Source organism: Bos indicus, chromosome 1, assembly GCF_029378745.1.
Source record: "Bos indicus isolate NIAB-ARS_2022 breed Sahiwal x Tharparkar chromosome 1, NIAB-ARS_B.indTharparkar_mat_pri_1.0, whole genome shotgun sequence".
Classification (NCBI taxonomy): domain Eukaryota; kingdom Metazoa; phylum Chordata; class Mammalia; order Artiodactyla; family Bovidae; genus Bos; species Bos indicus.
Genome location: NC_091760.1, coordinates 97597513 through 97617500, shown reverse-complemented (window position 1 = coordinate 97617500; position 19988 = coordinate 97597513). Strand labels below are relative to the sequence as shown.

Genomic DNA, 19988 nt, shown 5'->3' with positions numbered 1-19988 from the left:
GGATATATGTTTTCAAATCTCTCAGGGTAAACATCTAGAAGTGGAATTACTGGGTCACATGTTAAGCATATGTTTAACTTTACATGTGATAGTATGACTGCTCCACATTCTTGCCAAACGTGGTATTTTCAGTCTCCTTCATTTCAGCCTTTGTAGTGAGTCTATAGTGACACTCACTGTGGTTTTGGTTTACATTTCTAGAAAGATTAATAATGTTGAACATTTTTTTCATGTGCTTATTGGCCTTCTGCTTATCCTCTTTTGTGAAATGTTAAATCTTTTGCCCATTTTTAACTAAACTGTTCAAGATCTCATTGAGTTTTACACCTATTTTATATATTCTCAACATAAGTCCTTTGTCAGATAGACAGATATATATATATATATATATATATATATATAGTGAACATTTCCCCTCAGTCTGTGGCTTGCCTCTTCATTTTTGTAGCAATGTCTTTTGAAGAACAGTTTTTAAATTGTGATAAAATCAAATTTATCATTATTTTCTTTTATGGCTAATTCTTTTTGTGTCCTATATGAGAAAGCTTTGCCCACCCTAGAGCTGTAAAACTATCTCCTATGTTGTCTTCTAGAGGTTTAATAGTTTCGTCTTTTGTCTTCAGGTCTACATTCTAGTTCTGTTTTATTTTTGTGAATGGTGTAAGGTGAAAATTAGTTTTCCATAGAACCAAACAAATATAAACAAAAAATTGAGTAATATCCTACTCAATTTTTTAAATTTAAAATTTATCCAACTCTATTTTTTTAATTTAAATTTGTCATTTTTAAATTCAAGAGCCATCCTGACTTAGTTATTGCTTAACTGCTTGCAAAGGAAACTGAAGAATACATCTCACATAAAAGAAGCAGATCTGCTTTACAATAAACTGAACATAAATGTCACTGCAAAAACACATTAACTTCACTAATGTCAAATAACCTAAATATCCATGTTTCATGGCATTATAATTTCTACAGAACCAAAAAATGTTTTTGAAGTTCTCACTATATTAAATGTTAATCTGAGATGTATGACAACCATCAGTAACTTAAACACAAATGTGCGTTAATCTTTAACCTGAAGACCCAGACCTTAGAGTACCAACTTATGAAGCTAGACAAGCTCACCTGAGTAGCTGCAGACTGACAGGAAGATGACGATGACGACGAGACAACAGGAATGTCAGACTGTACAGCAGCCACAGTGGTAGCGGGTGTGAAAATCAGCTGTACAGACAGAAAAACCAAAAAAATACCCTAAGACAAAAGAACATGTCCCACACACAATGTATAGCAGGCAAGAGAGACTGAAATTTGTGACAGAAAGACAATGCAGATTAGGACTGTCTCCTACGCAAAAGGTTTTACATGACAAGGAGAAGTTTTTGATAATAGAGAACTCAAAAGGAAAAAAAAGAAAAAACCATAAACATTTCTCAAACAGTCCATGATTCTGATGAGTAGAAAATAAATCAGTGCTCAAAAAAGAAAATGTATTTTGGCAATATAAAATCCACATACCAAATTTTTCCCCAAGTAAACTATTAATCTTTTCCTAGCTCAAAACTATTGTGGCAGGATTCCTAAAATGGAAGTTGTAATAGACAACCATTGTCACTGCTCTTGAATGCAAATTAAATTTCAGTGAGAAACATGAAAAGAAACACCAAAAAGTCTTTTCAGTCCTCTTTACCCCCAAAAGACAACTATGCCACATACTATACTATTTCACTCACCTACACAGGATCTGTGTGTAGTACAAACCTAGGTTGCTCTTGATTTTAAAGTATTTGTAAAGAAATAGTCATTCTAAGTATAAATGCCACAACATGTCAAAATTCAACAACAGCTTGCAAAAAAAAACTTTACATCAAAAAAAAGACATACTCAATTTATCACCATCTGTTTAATTTTTTAATACTGAAACAATGCCATTAATTTAAAAAGGCAATACAATCCACTTAGAGATTACCCAATCCAACTTAGTACATTATGACAGTTGTTTCAAAGAACCTGTGAGTATCTCAAAATTGCATCAAAAGTTATACAACTCCTCAAAAACCATTTCTGTTTAAATTATCAACCAAGGGATCTTTTAAACTTCAGTTCTTTATATACTAAATTTAAGTGAATTAAACAACAAAGTATAACTTTCACAAGAAGGATTCAATACAAACAGCTAGAAGCACTAAACCTAAAAAGATGTTCTATCTATCATGAACCATATGAAACTGCCAGTTTTAAAAGTTAAAAACAGCCAAATAGCAATCATTTCAAATGGTTTCCCTAATTTTGAAGCGTGTGTGTGTGCTAAGTCGCTTCAGTCGTATTCGACTCTTTGCGACCCTATGGACTGCAGCCCACCAGGCTCCTCTGTCCATCGGATTCTCCAGGCAAGAACACTGGAGTGGGTTGCCATGCCCTTCTCCAGAGGATCTGCCCAACCCAGGGATCTAACCCCATCTCTGACGTCTCCTGTGTTAGCAGGTGGGTTCTTTACCACCAGAGCCACCTGGGAAGCCCAATTCTGAAGCTTATTATTGATTAAATAAGATCTCATAGTGGGGTGGGGGGAGAGGACAACCAGAAATATGGTCATGTCTACTGAACAGTCTATAAATAAAAAGAGGGTCATTATCACTGCTTCCCATTAGGAATATAATGGAAACTTGCTTTGCAATTTTAGTAAAGAATTGGGAATCCAGATGTATATTCAGTTCACTGGATATCAAAATAAAAATAAATTCCTATCAGGGATAAGCTCTTCTCTAGCAATCTGTAAAGACATCAAATAAAGTAAATGTAAATGTCAACCAATTTTTACATTCCTTAAAGCTCAAGAAGTAAATTAGGAAATCAGTAGCCAAATTAACATTCTTATATTAACCAAAGATCAAAATGATCATAAGAACATGAATCAGCTTGCAGATTTTAAGATGGGAATAACCAAAGTTAAGACTCATCTGGTAAATTATCAAGAACTCCAATCCAACTTTCAGACGATTCCACAATATAAACTGCAATTAATAGTTAAAACCATGTCTTTAATGTTTCTAACAATTTCATCAAATCTAAAATGTCAAAGATACATGGTGATTTTATACATCACTGTAAGAACCAACTACAAGATGCCAATTATAAAATGCATCTCAGTTTTGAGATGTTAAAATATGAAAAAAGGTTTGAAATCAAAGAAATTTGATATTAAAAAATAATCACTCATGATACAGTATGTTAGCTACATCAAGAAGGCCTACTAATTTAAAGTAGAATTTTTCATGGCATAAACGTGTAGAGTTAATCACATACACAAAAAAATTGTTAAACATTCCTTAAGTATTAAAAATGTCTCCTACTGCATCAAATCAAGAAACATTTTGATCTCTCTCAAGTTTTTAAACACTGAAAAAATCTGGTAGCTCGTATCTTACCATTTGAGCTCGGAGATACATTTGAGCTTGGCTTGCCGTTAGGGTAGGGGAGGTACTCCCTAGTAACATAGTCTGTTGGGTAATACTGCCACTGGTAGAACTGGAAGCCTGGGAACGGCTTATTAACTGTGCAGGTGTAGGAGAAGTAGAGAGGTTGATCTAAGGAAGAAAACATATCAGGTCATAGGCTTCCATTTCTTGCTTCCATGTCATTGAATTTCACCAAGTTGCAGTTAGGCAATCAATGGTATATATTGTGGCTAAGGAACCTAAGAGAGGGCTTCATCTTTGACAGACCTGTCAGTTCTTAGGTGATTATTTGCACATATGCAAACAACAGCATGTACGGGTTAGTAATCAGGACGATTTTTAAGGATATTCTCATTGAGTTTCATAAGACTCCAACATCTTAAAATATCATTTCTACTACTTCCCAAAAATTAAGGCTATTGTTCCATTATTTCAATATTCCATGTAATAATTTAAAACATCTGAATCGACAGTTTATACTATTTTGTCATTTTCTGTCACATTTTGAGGGATTTCTGAAATGAATAAAAGTTAAAACATAGATAATCCATTCACATGTATAAAAACATACACAGAACTAGTATAATCTCTTTCAAAAGTTCTAAGAACAGAATTGTTACTTGTCATACAGATGGAAAACTCCTTAATATTGGCTAAAAGATTAAACTATAAAAACTAAAACTGTTGTTAAAGAATAAATTAGTGCATGGTCTACCTCTAGGCTATAAAAGAGACTAGTAACCAGTTTCATCTGTGAAGGCAAAGTGGGTAGGACAGATAGGGAACAGGGCAAAGGGACACACGTAAACCACGACATCATGTATTATCCACTTAAAAATATTTTTAATGATAATTAAAATCAACCTCTAGAAAAGGGAATGGCAACCCACTCCAGTATTCTTGCCTGGAAAATCTCATGGACAAATGAGCCTGGTGGGCTGCAGTCTATGGCAATGCAGAGTCGGACACAACTTAGCAACTGAACAACAACACACAATCGGGCAGACTGTGATTTGGGGAAACAGTTCTTGGTGAAAATGTGACATAAAATGAAGACTGAAGTGACCGAGAAATACGGAATACAGAGTTTTGTAAGAAGTTAACATTTGTGTATAGAATAATAATTGCAAATATTCAAACAATAAAGTCCATGGCTAAAGGAAAAAATCCAACCTCAAATTCTTTTTATGGACAATGCATAGAATAAAATTAAGAAAATAAAAAATAGTTTATTAGACTTCTGATTCAAGGAACAAGGCAGACTGAGCTAATATATCCATTTGCCCAAATGTACTCACTGAAAAGGAAGATTAACATGAAAATTACAATAATATATAGCTGAACCCAAAAAAGGGGAGGGGAAAGGGAAATTTTCAGGAGCCAGAAAGGAAGAAACTCAGATACAAGATCCAAGTAACAGCAAGGCAACCTAGAGAGATACTGGCCCACAGAGCTAGAAGACCTGATTTTGAGCCTATTTCACGGGACCTAAAAGTAAATCTCCTTCTGAGCCAATATCCTCAAAAGGGCTCCTCAATATGTGAAAAGCAGCTGGGAAAGCTCTGCCCATGCGTCCTGAAAAGCAGCAAGAAAGCTTGGTATATGCCCCGTTCCCAGTGGAAGGAGAGAGGTTTTTATGAGAATCAAAACTCCAGGCTTGTGCCATACAGGGGTACACCACCGGCACAGTTCCATAACCTATCCCAAAGCATCACCATTTGGACTAAACCAGGACATCTGTTAACCTCAACAAGTGACTGAAGGGAGTTGAGTGAAGGTTATACAGGGGATCTCTCTGTACTGTTTCTGTAACTTCTTGAGTCTATAATCATTTAAAAATAAAAAATTAAGAAAACTGCATAGTGGGTACATTGAGTTGGTTAACTAACTCTTGAAATTTATTTGTATCTTTTAAATATTTCCTAATTTTAATGAAATATCATCCATGGAATTTTCCAGGCAAGAATACTGGAACAGACTGCCATTTCCTACTACAGGGAATCCTCTTGACCCAGGGATATAACCAGCATCTCTTGTGTCTCCTGCTTTGCAGGTGGATTCTTTACCACTCACGCCACCTGGAAAGCCCAACTAAAATCTGTAATTCAGTGCATAAATATAAGTAATAAAATACAAAAAATCATTCTATAATCTGGCTTTTATTCCTAGCACACCACTAAAATCCCATTAGCAAAAATCACCACTACCTTATGACAAATTCAGTGGATTCTTCTTAGAAATCTTCTTTTTCAATCTTCTTTACCAGCTCTTTCTAGCCCACCCCCCAAACTCTTCCTCTGTTCTCAACACTTTTCCTCTTCAATTCCTAGATTATCCTATCTACTCCCATAGTTTGAAATAATTCAATCCTAAAGATGCTCAATCCTTGATGACAAATCCTTCCTCTCCAGGTCCAAATAAGTAACAGAATACATCTTTCTGGATGTCTCTTAAACTGACTCAAACCCAACATGTTCAATCACCAAACTCATTGTCATTCCTCCTTAAATCAGCTTCTCCTCAAATGGCCACTGACATCTTCTAACACTCTCCCAAGACAGACTATCAGGAAATCATCATAATTCCTCCCTCTCCTATAACTCACACACAGAATCAGTCACATATCTTACTGTTTCTATACCTCTATCTTCCTCAATTTCATTTTGATTTTGAATCACTTTGAGTCCCTGATCCCACAGCACTTCCAACTACTTTACCAGCTGCAAACTGATCTCCCTGCTTGAAATATTATCTCCTTTGACTTGCCAGATAATCCTTCCCATTAATTAACCATTTAAAAATCTCTGGTAACATTCAAATTCCCCTGACTACCGCTCTAGTATCATCTCTTCCTACTCTTCCATACGAACCCTTCACATTAGTCATATGAAGCTACTGACAATGTCGTAACATCTCAGGCCTTTGTGGCTTGGCAACAATGCTCCTGACGTAATTGATAATTGAGCATGACCTACGACTATGCCCATGACCACACATCTTCCCCACCCCGTGTAGTAAATAACTCCCTCTTAAAAATCACCTGCTAAGCTTTTTAAGACATCCCTATACCCCACAGTAGAACTGACTATTCCCTCTCCCTTTATGCCTGTTATCTTCTATAACTTCCATATACTTGTGGCACATACTTCTATCTCACTCGTCTAAACAACGATTTTTTTAAGAGTGGGGCCCATGTGTTATTTATCTTCTTATATTCAATATCTATAAGACAGCCTTCAATCAATGTTAATTAACTTAATGAATGTCATATAATTTTAAGGCATACTTCATACTTTAAATGTAATATCACACAGTGAGTGTGTGTGTAAGAAGAAAAATCAATTCTGGTACAGCCCCTAACAAAACACAGTAAAAATGCAAATAGTGTGGTGATACTAGTTTCACCTCTATCTTTGATGTGTTATATAATAAATTATTAATCAGATGAGATCAGATGCTCAGTCGTGTCCGACTCTTTGCAACCCCATGAATCACAGCACGCCAGGCCTCCCTGTCCATCACCAACTCCCGGAGTTCACCCAGACTCACGTCCATCGAGTCAGTGATGCCATCCAGCCATCTCATCCTCTGTCCTCCCCTTCTCCTCTTGCCCCCAATCCCTCCCAGCATCAGAGTCTTTTCCAATGAGTCAACTCTTCGCATGAGTTGGCCAAAGTACTGGAGTTTCAGCTTTAGCATCATTCCTTCCAAAGAAATCCCAGGGCTGATCTCCTTCAGAATGGACTGGCTGGATCTCCTTGCAGTCCAAGGGACTCTCAAAAGAGTCTTCTCCAACATCACAGTTCAAAAGCATCAATTCTTTGGTGCTCAGCCTTCTTCACAGTCCAACTCTCACATCCATACATGACCACAGGAAAAACCATAGCCTTGACAAGACGAAACTTTGTTGGCAAAGTAATGTTTTTGCTTTTGAATATGTTATCTAGGTTGGTCATAACTTTCCTTCCAAGGAGTAAGCGTCTTTTAATTTCATGGCTGCAGTCACCATCTGCAGTGATTTTGGAGCCCAGAAAAATAAAGTCTGACACTGTTTCCACTGTTTCCCCATCTATTTCCCATGAAGTGATGGGAATTATTAATAACCCTCCACAGAAAACATATTCTTTTTCTACACCACTCCACAAACTTTTTTGGATAAACCCTTGCCCCAAAGATTAAATCACTTAGCAGAGTAAAACTGGTCCATGTTTTCTGACTCATTTTGGCATACAGGGTGCTTTCCTATACCCTGAGAGCTTGTTAATTTGGGTCACTCTACAGTAATAATGCCTTGCCACTGTTTTCCAGTCAGCGATTCTTAAAAAATAAAATAAAAAAGGAAGATAGGTACGTAAGCAGGAAGGAAGATACTCTAATAAAGGACAGACCACACACTCTTTAAACAAAAACATAAGAGTCTTCTTAAAAACTGACTGGCTGATAGCTAAAGTGCTTGAGAATACTCTGTAAGGAAGGAGAACAAAAAGTATTTACAAACAGAATGCTTTCTTTTTCTTAAAAAAGAAAAAAAGGAACTAAGAAAACAGTAACCTCCGAGCCACCTGCATTTCACTTTGTCAAAGTTGTGAGATCAAAGAATAAATGTTTATTTTTAAGTTCCTGATGGCAAGCACCATTTCACAGTGTCTACTAACGAAGGCGTAATCCATAAGGGCAAGATCAGTATCCAACCCTGCAAGAAATCCTTTCCTTTCCAGAACTGATATGCTCTCCTCTATTTTCTGCTCTGCTCATCTAAACCAGATGCCCTAAACTCTTTGCATCATCTTATCTGTCACTTCTATCTCAACATTCATAATTCCCTTTCATTTTAAAGCCTTGGCCAATCCTGTCACTTCACAACCCATCCCCACACTCCATAAAAGAACTTACTTCTTTAGCCTTATTACTGGAAACTCTCCCTCTACTGACACTACAAGTCACCAGAGGAAACCAAATCTGCAAAGAAAAGCCATGTAATTTCCAACCACTCCTTGGTGCCCCCAATAGGAGGTTACACAGAGTACTCCCTGAAACCAAAGCCTATTTGAGACCCACTACAGCCATTTGGGCTCCAACATCACTGCAGATGGTGACTGCAGCCACGAAATTAAAAGACGCTTACTCCTTGGAAGGAAAGTTATGACCAACCTAGATAACATATTCAAAAGCAGAGACATCACTTTGCCAACAAAGGTCTGTCTAGTCAAGGCTATGGTTTTTCCTGTGGTCATGTATGGATGTGAGAGTTGGACTGTGAAGAAGGCTGAGCACCAAAGAATTGATGCTTTTGAACTGTGATGTTGGAGAAGACTCTTGAGAGTCCCTTGGACTGCAAGGAGATCCAACCAGTCCATTCTGAAGGAGATCAGCCCTGGGATTTCTTTGGAAGGAATGATCCTAAAGCTGAAACTCCAGTACTTTGGCCACCTCGTGCGAAGAGCCGACTCATTGGAAAAGACTCTGATGCTGGGAGGGATTGGGGGCAGGAGGACAAGGGGAGGACAGAGGATGAGATGGCTGGATGGCATCACTGACTCGATGGACGTGAGTCTGGGTGAACTCCGGGAGTTGGTGATGGACAGGGAGGCCTGGCGTGCTGTGATTCATGGGGTCGCAAAGAGTCGGACACGACTGAGTGACTGAACTGAACTGAACAGCCATTTGACTCATTGGAAAATACCCTGATGCTGGGAGGGAATGGGGGCAGGAGGAGAAGGGGACGACAGAGGATGAGATGGTTGGATGGTATCACCAACTCGATGGACATGAGTTTGAGTGAACTCCGGGAGTTGATGATGGACAGGGAGGCCTGGCGTGCTGCGATTCATGGGGTCACAAAGAGTCGGACACGACTGAGCAACTGAACTGAACTGACAGCCATTTGACTGATCAGATTCCATAAGGTGCATCTACAGAGAGACATGGTACACTGATATTAGAAGGCTGAGGTGTGTCTATATTCAATAGCATGAAAATATTTTTATGACCTACTGCTAAGTGAAAAAAATTGTAGAACATGTAGAATACCAGTATCTGCATGTACGGATATATACATACCATACATGTGGAAAACATGTTAAGAGAGAAATGACTACACTATATATACATACAATAATCATACTCATAAAACTACCTGATTAGATTTTATATCAATATATACACATACACACACATTTGGAAGAATAGTCACCAAAATGCTAGAGGTGAATCATGCCTACTAGGGGTAAAATTTGGTAATCATTTATATTTTCTTTTTCAAAGTTTTTGTCTTTTCTATGTAGTAGTATTAACTTGAGAATCAGAGAAGAAATGTTTTCCTTTCTTTTATATTTAGTACAGTATTTTGTTTTTATCACATTAAAGCAGCATATACATTTTCTTGCCTCATTCAGTGGGAATCTGTATGTGAGTAATTCAGATACCTAGAAGTATAAAATATTACATAGAAAATTCAAGTAATAATACCTATCCGTGAAGGATTTCCTTTTTAAGAGACCACATATTTTTAATAATGAAGTGAAGTAAAATGCCTATCCTTTTTATTATAGAAAATCATTATTTCTACTTTCTGCAATACAGGCTGTAAAAACAGCAGCAAAACAATCAAACAAAAAACTTCATGACCTCCTAACTGCCCTCAGACTTTGACATCCTAAAAAAGTTGCAACACTGAAACAATTAAAACACTGGAAATAATGGTCCAGCAACAGAAATGGTTACATAAGATAAAGTGCAGCCATACTGTGTGCAACATCATAGGGTAGCTCAAGTAGCTGAGTGAGATAAACAGCTCTGAAGACACACTGTTAAGTATAAAAACAAAATGCAGAACACCTACCTGTGTTTATGGTGTGTTTAAAAAGTTACATATTAAACACATATGCATACACTTCTTATACTATTTATGTTCTTAATGTATAAATAAAGACCTGAAAAGATATCCAGCAAACTGAGGAGACAGATGGGACTGAAGGGGAAAGAAAGAAGGCTGAAGAGGACTTAACACTTTATCTGCACTACTGGAATATTTTACAAGAATCCAGTATAACTGCTCACAACCATTCAAATATGCAGGCTACAGTTTTATTTTAGATTGATGTTAAGTTGTGGAGTAGATTTCTAACTATCAGTTAAAATTAAATATTTTCAGAATCCTTGAAAACAATGAGTTTTAAAACTTAAAATACCTTCTAAAATTAATAGATGTATCTATGGTTTTAAGCAAGTAATTTTCCCTCAGATAAATTCATAATGAATTCATTTGATATGTAATTGATATGATTTATACATTTTTTTGAGAAAACTGATCATTTATAAGGTTCTTGATCTAAAAACAATCTCACCAATAAGTACACTCTTAGGAAATTTTTTAAAAGAGCATTACTAGATAGAAAGACACATAACATTCAATACAAGTTTACTTATAACAACAAAAAAAGAAAACAAATAGAAAAGTTAAAATTGCCAGGAAGCGGAAAAGTTTTTTTTTTTTTTTAAATAGAGTACTATGTAGCCATTAAAAGTCATGTTTATAAAACAAAAAATACTGAAGATAATGGGCTTCCCTGACAGTTCAGTTGGTAAAGAATTCACCTGCAACACAGCAGATCTGGGTTCAATCCCTGGATTGGGGAGATCCCCTTGAGAAGGGAAAAGCTACCCACTCCAGTATCTGGCCTGGAGAATTCCATAGACTATAGTCCATGGAATCGCAAAGAGTCAGACATGACTGAGCGACATTCACTTCACTGAAGATAATGGTCTGAGCATACCCATTTGCTTCTCCCTCCTACTAACTGAAACAGCAGTCAAGACAATAACAAAAATGATTGGCGGAAACAAAAATACAAATTTAGACTGTGGGACAAGTGACCTGAGCTATTTAAAAAAAAAAAGGAAGGGGGAACAGGGGAGACTTTTTATATTAAAGGAAAACAGGACACTCACATGCAATGTGTGAGCCTTAAGTAAATCTTGGGAAAATGTATTCTGGAGACTACTGAGGGAATCCAAATATGAGGCATATACTAGATATTGTCTCGATATTACATTTCTTAGGTGTGATATGTGACTGTGGTTATGTAAGACAATCTCCCTCCTGGATAATACATGCTAAGTACTTGGGACTGAAGTGTCATGATGTCTTTAACTTATTTTAAAAATGGTCAGGAAACAGTGTATAAATAGAGAAGAACTTAACAACTGGTGTAAACAGCTACATTACGAGTACACAAGGGTCAATGCTTAATCTTACCATTTTTCTGTGGGTTTAAATGTTTTTTCCAAAAAGAACTTAGGGGATTAAAAAAAACAGTATCAGAGAAAACACACATACAGCAAAGAGAGAGAGAGAGGAGAGTACCATCTGCATTTCTGTAAGACCTAAAGAAGATGGGATAATATTAATGGATAAAACAGAGAAGGAAGCTATAATCCAGAATACAGGAGGAAACAGATTAGAGTGGATTTAGACTCAGAAAAGCGTCTGCCTCCAATGCGGGAGACCCGGGTTCGATCCCTGGGTTGGGAAGATCCCCTGGAGAAGGAAATGGCACCCCACTCCAGTACTCTTTCCTGGAGAATCCCATGGATGGAGGAGCCCGGTAGCGAGCCTGATAGGCTACAGTCCACGGGGTCACAAAGAGTTGGACACAGCTGAGCGACTTCACTTTCACTTTTACTTTAGACATGAAAGCAGAGGTAAGAAATGGAGCCAAACACTGAAAGATTTTATCTACAGGTTTGTTTAGAAAACAGACTTACCATACATAACCCCACCCCTCTCCCATGCAGAACAGGCACTGAGACCTAGAAAGGAAGGAGACTTCTCTAAAAGTCAAGGAAAGGCTAGGCTTCTAGAGTGGGTACTCACACCTGGAAGTAAAACTCTCCTTACTCTGAAACTGTTAGGCTCACCAGCCTAACAGCGAGCTTCTAATCTGTAAACCTTCAATTCTAAACCTGCCAAAGATATATCCTTCCCACTGTTACCACTAATGCTATTTCCACATGCAAAGACAGAAATCTTAATCAGTCTTTCCACTAAGAAAAGGGAAAGAGGTCTGTTAGGGCCAGACCTATCTTCAGAGCAGTGGAAGAAAGCCATGCTGATTAATTTATATAATCATCTACTCTTAAATATAAACTTTAAGCATTTTAAGAGAACACTACTTTCTAAGAGAAAAACCAACAGCATGAAAGGAAAAGACCAAGATAGTTTCTAAGGAATATAAATGATTCAAGAAAAAGAATTTTGAAATCTGATAACAGAGATCTAAACATTTCATCCATAACAGAAAAACAGGATTCGAGGAAAAAGAAAATGCTCTTAGAAATTGGAAATACGAAGGCTAAACTAAAATTTTCTTTTAAATGTAAAAAGAAGGGGTTAAAAGGGGGGAGGGGGCAAGGAAATATGTCACAACAGAATAAAAAGATAAAGACAGAAAATAAGTAAAAAGCTAAACAAAGTAAAGGTTCAATCCAGAAAGACCAATATCCAACTAAGGAGTCCAGAAACAGAGGACAGAGAAAAACAGAAGGAAAGAAATTTTTGTTAAGACTTTTTTAGTTTCATACACATGAATACTAAGTTTCACAGTAAGAGGGTCCAAAAAGTGTCCTGAACACAATGACATCTAGACAGCCTTCATGAAACTCCAGAAAAACTAAACAGGCACACCTAAAAGCCTGAAGGGAAGAAGTACCAGTTAGTACTGATTTTAAGACTTAAATCAGCCTTTTCTTTGGTCATGCTAATAATTTGAAAACAACGGTTCCTGCTTTCAAGTTTCCTAAGAAAAATCATTTTCAATATAGAATTTATATACAAATAATTATGAAAAAGGTATAGGGGAGGCAATTTTTAGGCCTACAAATATTCCAAATTTACAAGCAAGTTTTTAGAATATACTCCAGTAAAACAAAACTCCTATCACAGTGTTCTTTGACTATTTATATGTCTGCAGACTATATCCAATTAAAGGCAACAGGCGAAGAGGGCAGCAGAGGATGAGATGGTTGGATGGCATCACCAGCTCGATGGAGATGAGTTTGAGAAGGCTCTGGGAGATGGTGAAGGACAGGCAGGCCTGGCGTGCTGCAGTCCATGGGGTCGCAAAGAGTGGGACACAATTTAGCAACTGAACAACAGCAACAAGACTATATCCACTGTACTCTAAGACCATGGTTCACTTCAGATACTTGGCACCTAACACAATGCCTGGCACCAAGTAGGTATTCAGGAAGGAAACACTGGCACAGATTATCCTCAGGAGTCTGGGAGACGAACACAGAATCCCATTCAGGAATGAATCTCCAAAACTAAGCTCTGCTATTTCAGGATCATGAGCTCAGGATTGAGTCCTCTTCTCTCAAACTCCGTGTATTTTTTAAAGCTCAGCTTAAGTCCCATACAGAAAGCCTTCTTTAACTACCCAGTCCCCAAAGATCTCTTTTCTGTTAACTCCCACAGAATTTATCACTTGATTATATACTGCTACGTTGTTTACTGTTGTCTAGGCACACTGTGTCTGACGGAAGCGACTTTGACTCCCCCAGGGCAACTAGCACAGCATAACACAATAAACCTGATAACTGGCTGGCTGCTCAAAACTACCAATGAAAGAATCTTATCACCGAGGTCAGGACTCAGACTGTCTTCTACAATGCAATTTCAGGCAATCAGAATATATCCTAAAATGATTCTCTGGACTGAAGATAAACCACTTGCAGTAATCAAGAATTAAAATTAATAACTATGTATTGCATACTCTAGTTGATGATTATAATTAAACTTCATCTTTCAACAAATATTTATTACATACCTACTATGTGATATGCATTATTTTTCATAACATATAGAACTATTTTAAAAAACCCTGACTAAACATTATTTAACATTTAAACCACTGGTTCTCTCTTTTTTAAACAGTACCCTTTCTTCACACACTAACTTACTCAGAATTCCCAGATTCAAACATCACAGAACTGTTCTGTGGCAACAGAAGTTGAGGGGAAGGCTCAGAGCCCCATCCCTCTTAGTCTGCTGCGGCTGCCTTCACAAGGTGCCAGACTAGGTAGCTCAAACAGAAATTTATTTCCCACAGTTCCAGAGGCTAATAAGGAAGTCCAAGATCAAGGTGCAGCCAATTCAGTTTCTGGTGAGAGCTCTCTGCTGGCCACCTTCTCACTGTGTCCTTTCAGCAGAAAGAGGGACACATTTATGTGTCCACTTCTGGTGTCTCTTCCTCTGATAAAGACACCAGGTTCACTGGATCAGAGCTCTACACTTATGACCACATTTAACCTTAATCACCTCCTTAAACGGAGAATGGAATGGCAATCCACTCCAGTATTCTTGCCTGGAGAATTCCATAGACAGAGGAGCCTGGCGGGCTATAGTCCATGGGGTTGCAAAAGAGTCAGACATGACTGAGCAACTAACACACCTCGTTAATAGCCCTGTTTCTAAGATAGTCACATGTGGGTTTAAAACTTCAACATACCAATTTGGGAGGGACAGAATTCAGTGCACATTCTGGTTCATCTCCTGAAACTTCTCCTTGATCTAAACCCAGGAATATATAGATGAAAAGACTAAAAACCATCTAATTAGACAACTTAATTTTACATGAAAGAAAAGTGGGGTATAAGGAGGTTAATCACTTGCCCTAAGTCATGCCACCAGTTAGTCACAAAATTAAGACTAGAAGCTAGGTCCCTCATGTCCTCCATTCTACCAAACTCGCTCATAATACTCCACAATGGGTAGTAAAGTCATCAGGTACCCCGGTGACTGGAAATGTCAATGAGATGTACAAGACGTCACCAGTCCTGCCAATAGCCATTTGGCTATATGAACTCCAAACTCATATAGCCAATGTCTACTCAACATGTATGGGTGGGTGTCTAACACACATCATGTCTAAAACCAAACTCCTGATTTCCTTTTCCAACACCTTCTTTGGCAGATCGTTCCAGGCACTCAGGCCAAAATACTACAGTTTATCCATGACTGTTTACCTTTCCTCACATCTTTTAGTCAATCCCTCAGCACCTACTATTAGCTATTTTCCAAACATCCAAATTTCTATAATAAAATATTGGTGGAACAAATATTCAGAATCTTGCTTACCGCTTTTTACCACATCTACTGTCACCATGATGGTCCAGCCCCCAAAATATCTCTCTCAGATTACAGGAACCATTTAACCACTCTCCCTACTTCTATCATTGCCCCCCTAGAACCTACTCAACATTGTAGCTGTTAAAGTCTATATGAGATCACGTCACATCCCAAATAAAATAACTTTCCAGCAGCTTCCCAACTCATGCTGAATAAAACCCAAGGGTTTAATAATCTTCTTGTGATTAGATAATTTCCTCTCTAAAGTTCTCTCTAAACATACTCTCACTTTCATTCCACACCTGCCACACCATCCTCCTTTCTGTTTCTTAAGCATCTTTGCCTCCCTCACCCTCCTTCACATGCCATTTTTATTAGCAATGCTTTCCCTGACCACCCTAATTAAAATAGGAAATTCCTTCATCCCATTCCTCTTCATTGCTTTATTTTTCTCTACAGAGCTTACCACCAACTAACATATTACTTACTATCGATATACCCCTAGTTCCATACAGATTTTGTCAGCTGTGTCCCAGTACTAGAGGAGTATTTAAATGCTCAATAAATATTTGTTGAATAAATGAGTGAATTATGAATGAATAAAGTCATTAAAACTAACTGGGCTTCAAAATCTCAAAACCACCTGGTGGTCCAGTGGTTAAGACTTTGTGCTCCCAAGTCAAGGGGCACAAGTATGCTCCCTGGTCACAAAATTACGATTCTACATGGTGCAGCCAAAAAAAAAAGGCTCATCCTGTCTGGCATCAGAGCTAGAAAGTTATAAAAAAAAAAAAAAATAAGGTTTTTCCTTTTTAATAGAACAGTACAGTGAATTCAAGTCAAAACATCCGGGATTAATGTAGATTCTAAGGCCAAAAAACAACAAAGGGAATGAGACACAAAGAGCCCTGGAATCATTTAGAGACTTACGACTGCAATTTCCAGCCACGTAATCCTTTCCAGCTGAAAATGCCCAAAGACTTAGAAAGAGACAGAATGATGGCACTTCTCTTACACTAAAACAAAATTAACCACAGGCCTATCTACTTACATTTATGTACAGAAATGCACAGTAATAAGGTGATAAGCTTCACACAAAACTTTGTCAGGGCAAAAGGGACTACTGAAACGGGATGTCACTTTCATGTATACATTTGTGTTGTCTGTAAGACAACAAGAGAGCATTCATGTTTTTTTTTTAAGACAAAATGAAACTTTTCAACCTACTTTCTCAAAGGTAACCACTGATTAACAGTTTATTGCGTATTACAGATTTTCTTCCTACATAACCAGACAGATATAAGTTTTAAAAAATAAGTGGTAGGAATTCTGTTTCCAGGAAAGTGGAATAGACACATACTTTACTCCTAAGTATAACTAAAAACCCCATCAGTGCGTAGAAAATAAACATAAGAAAGTCCTAAAAGGTGGAGAAAAGTAGACTCCAGGACTCAGTGAACCATGCAGTTGTGTGCTCCCTGGATTTTTTTTAATTTCATATAATCCAAACATAAAGCTGAACAAATTAGTAACCCAGAAACAGCAATGGGTCCAGACAAAAAAAAGAAAAAGCTCCAATGAGCTGCTCTTTCTAGCTGAGGATCAGAAAAGGGACAGCCTAGCAACACAGAAAACTTTTAGACAATAATTGCTCTACTCCAGCCAAACACCACAGAAACACTGTGGCCACATCCACACTAGCAAAGACCTAGGCCTCTCCCCTCACCAGGCTGTAATGAGGTACCCCCGATCCCATCCAATGGGTTAGTGTCAGAAAAGGCCACGTAGAGAGCCAAGACCTTCATATCAGCCAAGCAATAACAGACCACAAATAACAACCCACCCCAACCCTGAAGCATCAGTGGAGACCGCATAGGGAGCAATAACTGGGCACTCCTTTCCCTCCTAGCCAGAGAAACATCAGTAGAGGCCTAGTGAGGAGCCAGAACTCACATTGACTCAGCAATTGCAGGGAGCATCCCTCAGGTATCAATGGAAACCAAACTCGGAACCTGAACTTACTTCTACCCTTAAGTGGCAGTGAGGAGGTGGCACGTGTTCCCCTTTGGAAGCCAGCCAAAACAAAAGTAAGATCCACAATCTCATAATACTCAATATGTCCAAGTTTCAATCAAAAATCACTCATTGTACCAAAAACCAGAAAGACCTCAAGCTGAATGAAAAAGGTAATAGATGCCAACACCAAGATGGAAAATATTTTAATTATCTGACAAAGATTTTAAAGCAGCAGTCATAAAAATGCTTTGAACAAGCAAGTATGACCCAACTCGAAACAAATGAAAAATAAACTCTCAGCAAAAGAAAAAGAACAAAAAGTTTTAGAACTAAAATACAGAATAACCTATTAAATAAGCTGCTGCTGCTACTGCTAAGTCGCTTCAGTCGTGTCTGACTCTGTGCGACCCCACAGACGGCAGCCCACCAGGCTCCCCCTCCCTGGGATTCTCCAGGCAAGAACATTGGAGTAGGTTGCCATTTCCTTCTCCAATGCATGAAAGTGAAAAGTGAAAGTGAAGTCGCTCAGTTGTGTCTGACTCTTTGCGACCCCATGGACTGCAGCCTACCAGGCTCCTCCATCCGTGGGATTTTCCAGGCAAGAGTACTGGAGTGGGGTGCCATTGCCTTCTCTGATTAAGCAAGCTAAATGAACTAATACTATATGTTCTTATTTTCACTTACTAACTAATGAAAATCTGTCTCTATATACACATGTATAGCATTCTAAAGTAGCTGCAGTGTTTGAATTAACTATCACTTAACTAATCCTCAATTAAAGAACATATGTATTGTTTATAATTTTCTACCATTACAAACCATGCATATTTGCGGAATTATCTATGTCATAATTATTTCTCATATTTAGCCAATGACATCATTTCACTAAAAATTAGACTCCTATGTGAAAGGGCATGCGGTTCAAATTTTCATACACTCTGCCAAATAACCTTCTAGAAAAGTCGTACCAATTACATTCCCACCAATAGTGTATGAGTGTACCATACCTGTCAACAGTTATTGTCTCAATTTTTCCCCCGTTTTCTAATCTGACAAGTGAAAATAAAACATTGATGTTTTTACATTCACTTCTTTATTACCAGTAAAGTAAACATATTTTCATGTGCTTAAAAGCCAAAAGTAGTCTATCTTTTGAAAATTACCAATTCAGGTCATTTGTGAATTCACATTACTTATCTTACTAATGTAATACAGCCCTTGGTATTTCACAAACACAAGCTATGTGACATACATGGTGCAAATATATTTCAACCACTCTATTGTTTAACATTGTTGATGCTTTTTTCACAGAAGTTTTTAATTACATTGCATTTAATACAAGTAAAAAGACATCCAACCTAAATATTCAGTCCCAACTAATTTTAGAGCCAATCAATCAAACACTCATACAAACCACTCTCACTACTGGTTAAGAGTATAGAATTAGCCTTTCTGTTCTAATTACAGGAAAGAAAAGGATGCTGGCACCCACTATACAATCAATTAACAATGATCTTCTCCACACACATAGTTTCCCCATGCGGTAGACTGGACTTTTTACCTCATTTTTTAAAATATAATATTCCATTTCCCCTCTGGCATTTCACTGCTACTCTAAATCCCAACCTATTTGGCAGGTGACTTGACAACCTACCTTGTAGCCCTTTTAGGTACGAGAGGATTGACCCTTCCCTCTTGGTGTTCATTGTTATCAGGCACCTATCTCAAAACCACCAAAATTCTGAAAACTAGCAGACTGCCAATAGACAATTCATTATTATCACTATCCAGGGATTTCTGCTATTATGCTCTGCCCCTCTTAAAAATTACTAAGCTACCCTGGGTATCATAATTTGGACTGCCAGTCAACTCACTTGAGCTACTGCTCAGCTGGGAAAGAACACAAAACAAATGCAATGTATTATTCTCTTGTTTTTCTAGGCATCCATTCTCTCTACTTCTTTTCCTCTCACCAGTTATCCAGAGATTCTGGCCCTGATTTATGACAAGCAGTAGTAACAATTTCATAAAAAATAAGCACAATCACCAGAACTATGATTCTAAAAGTCACATACACAAAATCATAATGGAACAAAAATAGTTTTAAAGGATACCTTTTAATAATGTGAAGGGAAAATAATCCAGAATACATGCTGTGCTATGCTTAGTCGTTCAGTTGTGTCCGGCTTTTTGTGACCCCTTGGACTGTAGCTTGCCAGGCTCCTCCGTCCATGGGGTTTCTCCAGGCAAGAATAATGGAGTGGGTTGCCATTCCCTCCTCCAGGGGATCCTCCCAACCGAGGGATTGAACCCAGGTCTCCCACACTGCAGGTGGATTCTTTGCCAGCTAAGCAACCAGGGAAGCCCAAGAATACTGGAGT

General features: G+C 37.8%; 1 protein-coding gene across 6 annotated transcripts in view; it reads right to left on the bottom strand.

The window, feature by feature from the left end:
• The window catches only part of PHC3 (polyhomeotic homolog 3), an 84027-nt gene that overhangs the window by 54193 nt on the left and 9846 nt on the right, over positions 1-19988 (bottom strand). For 4 of the 6 annotated variants that reach the window (XR_011567391.1, XR_002180631.2, XM_019959740.2 and 1 more), the window contains exons 5-6: positions 3432-3590; positions 1129-1227 (exon numbers count right to left, since the gene is read on the bottom strand). The exons of 1 other annotated variant lie outside the window; for it this stretch is intronic. Coding sequence is in view for 3 of the 5 variants with exons in the window: in XM_019959740.2 (XP_019815299.1) it covers positions 1129-1227; positions 3432-3590 (258 nt within the window). In the remaining 2 variants the exon portion in view is untranslated. The remainder of the gene's footprint in view (positions 1-1128; positions 1228-3431; positions 3591-19988) is intronic. One more of the 6 variants, XM_019959757.2, reaches the window with a different exon arrangement.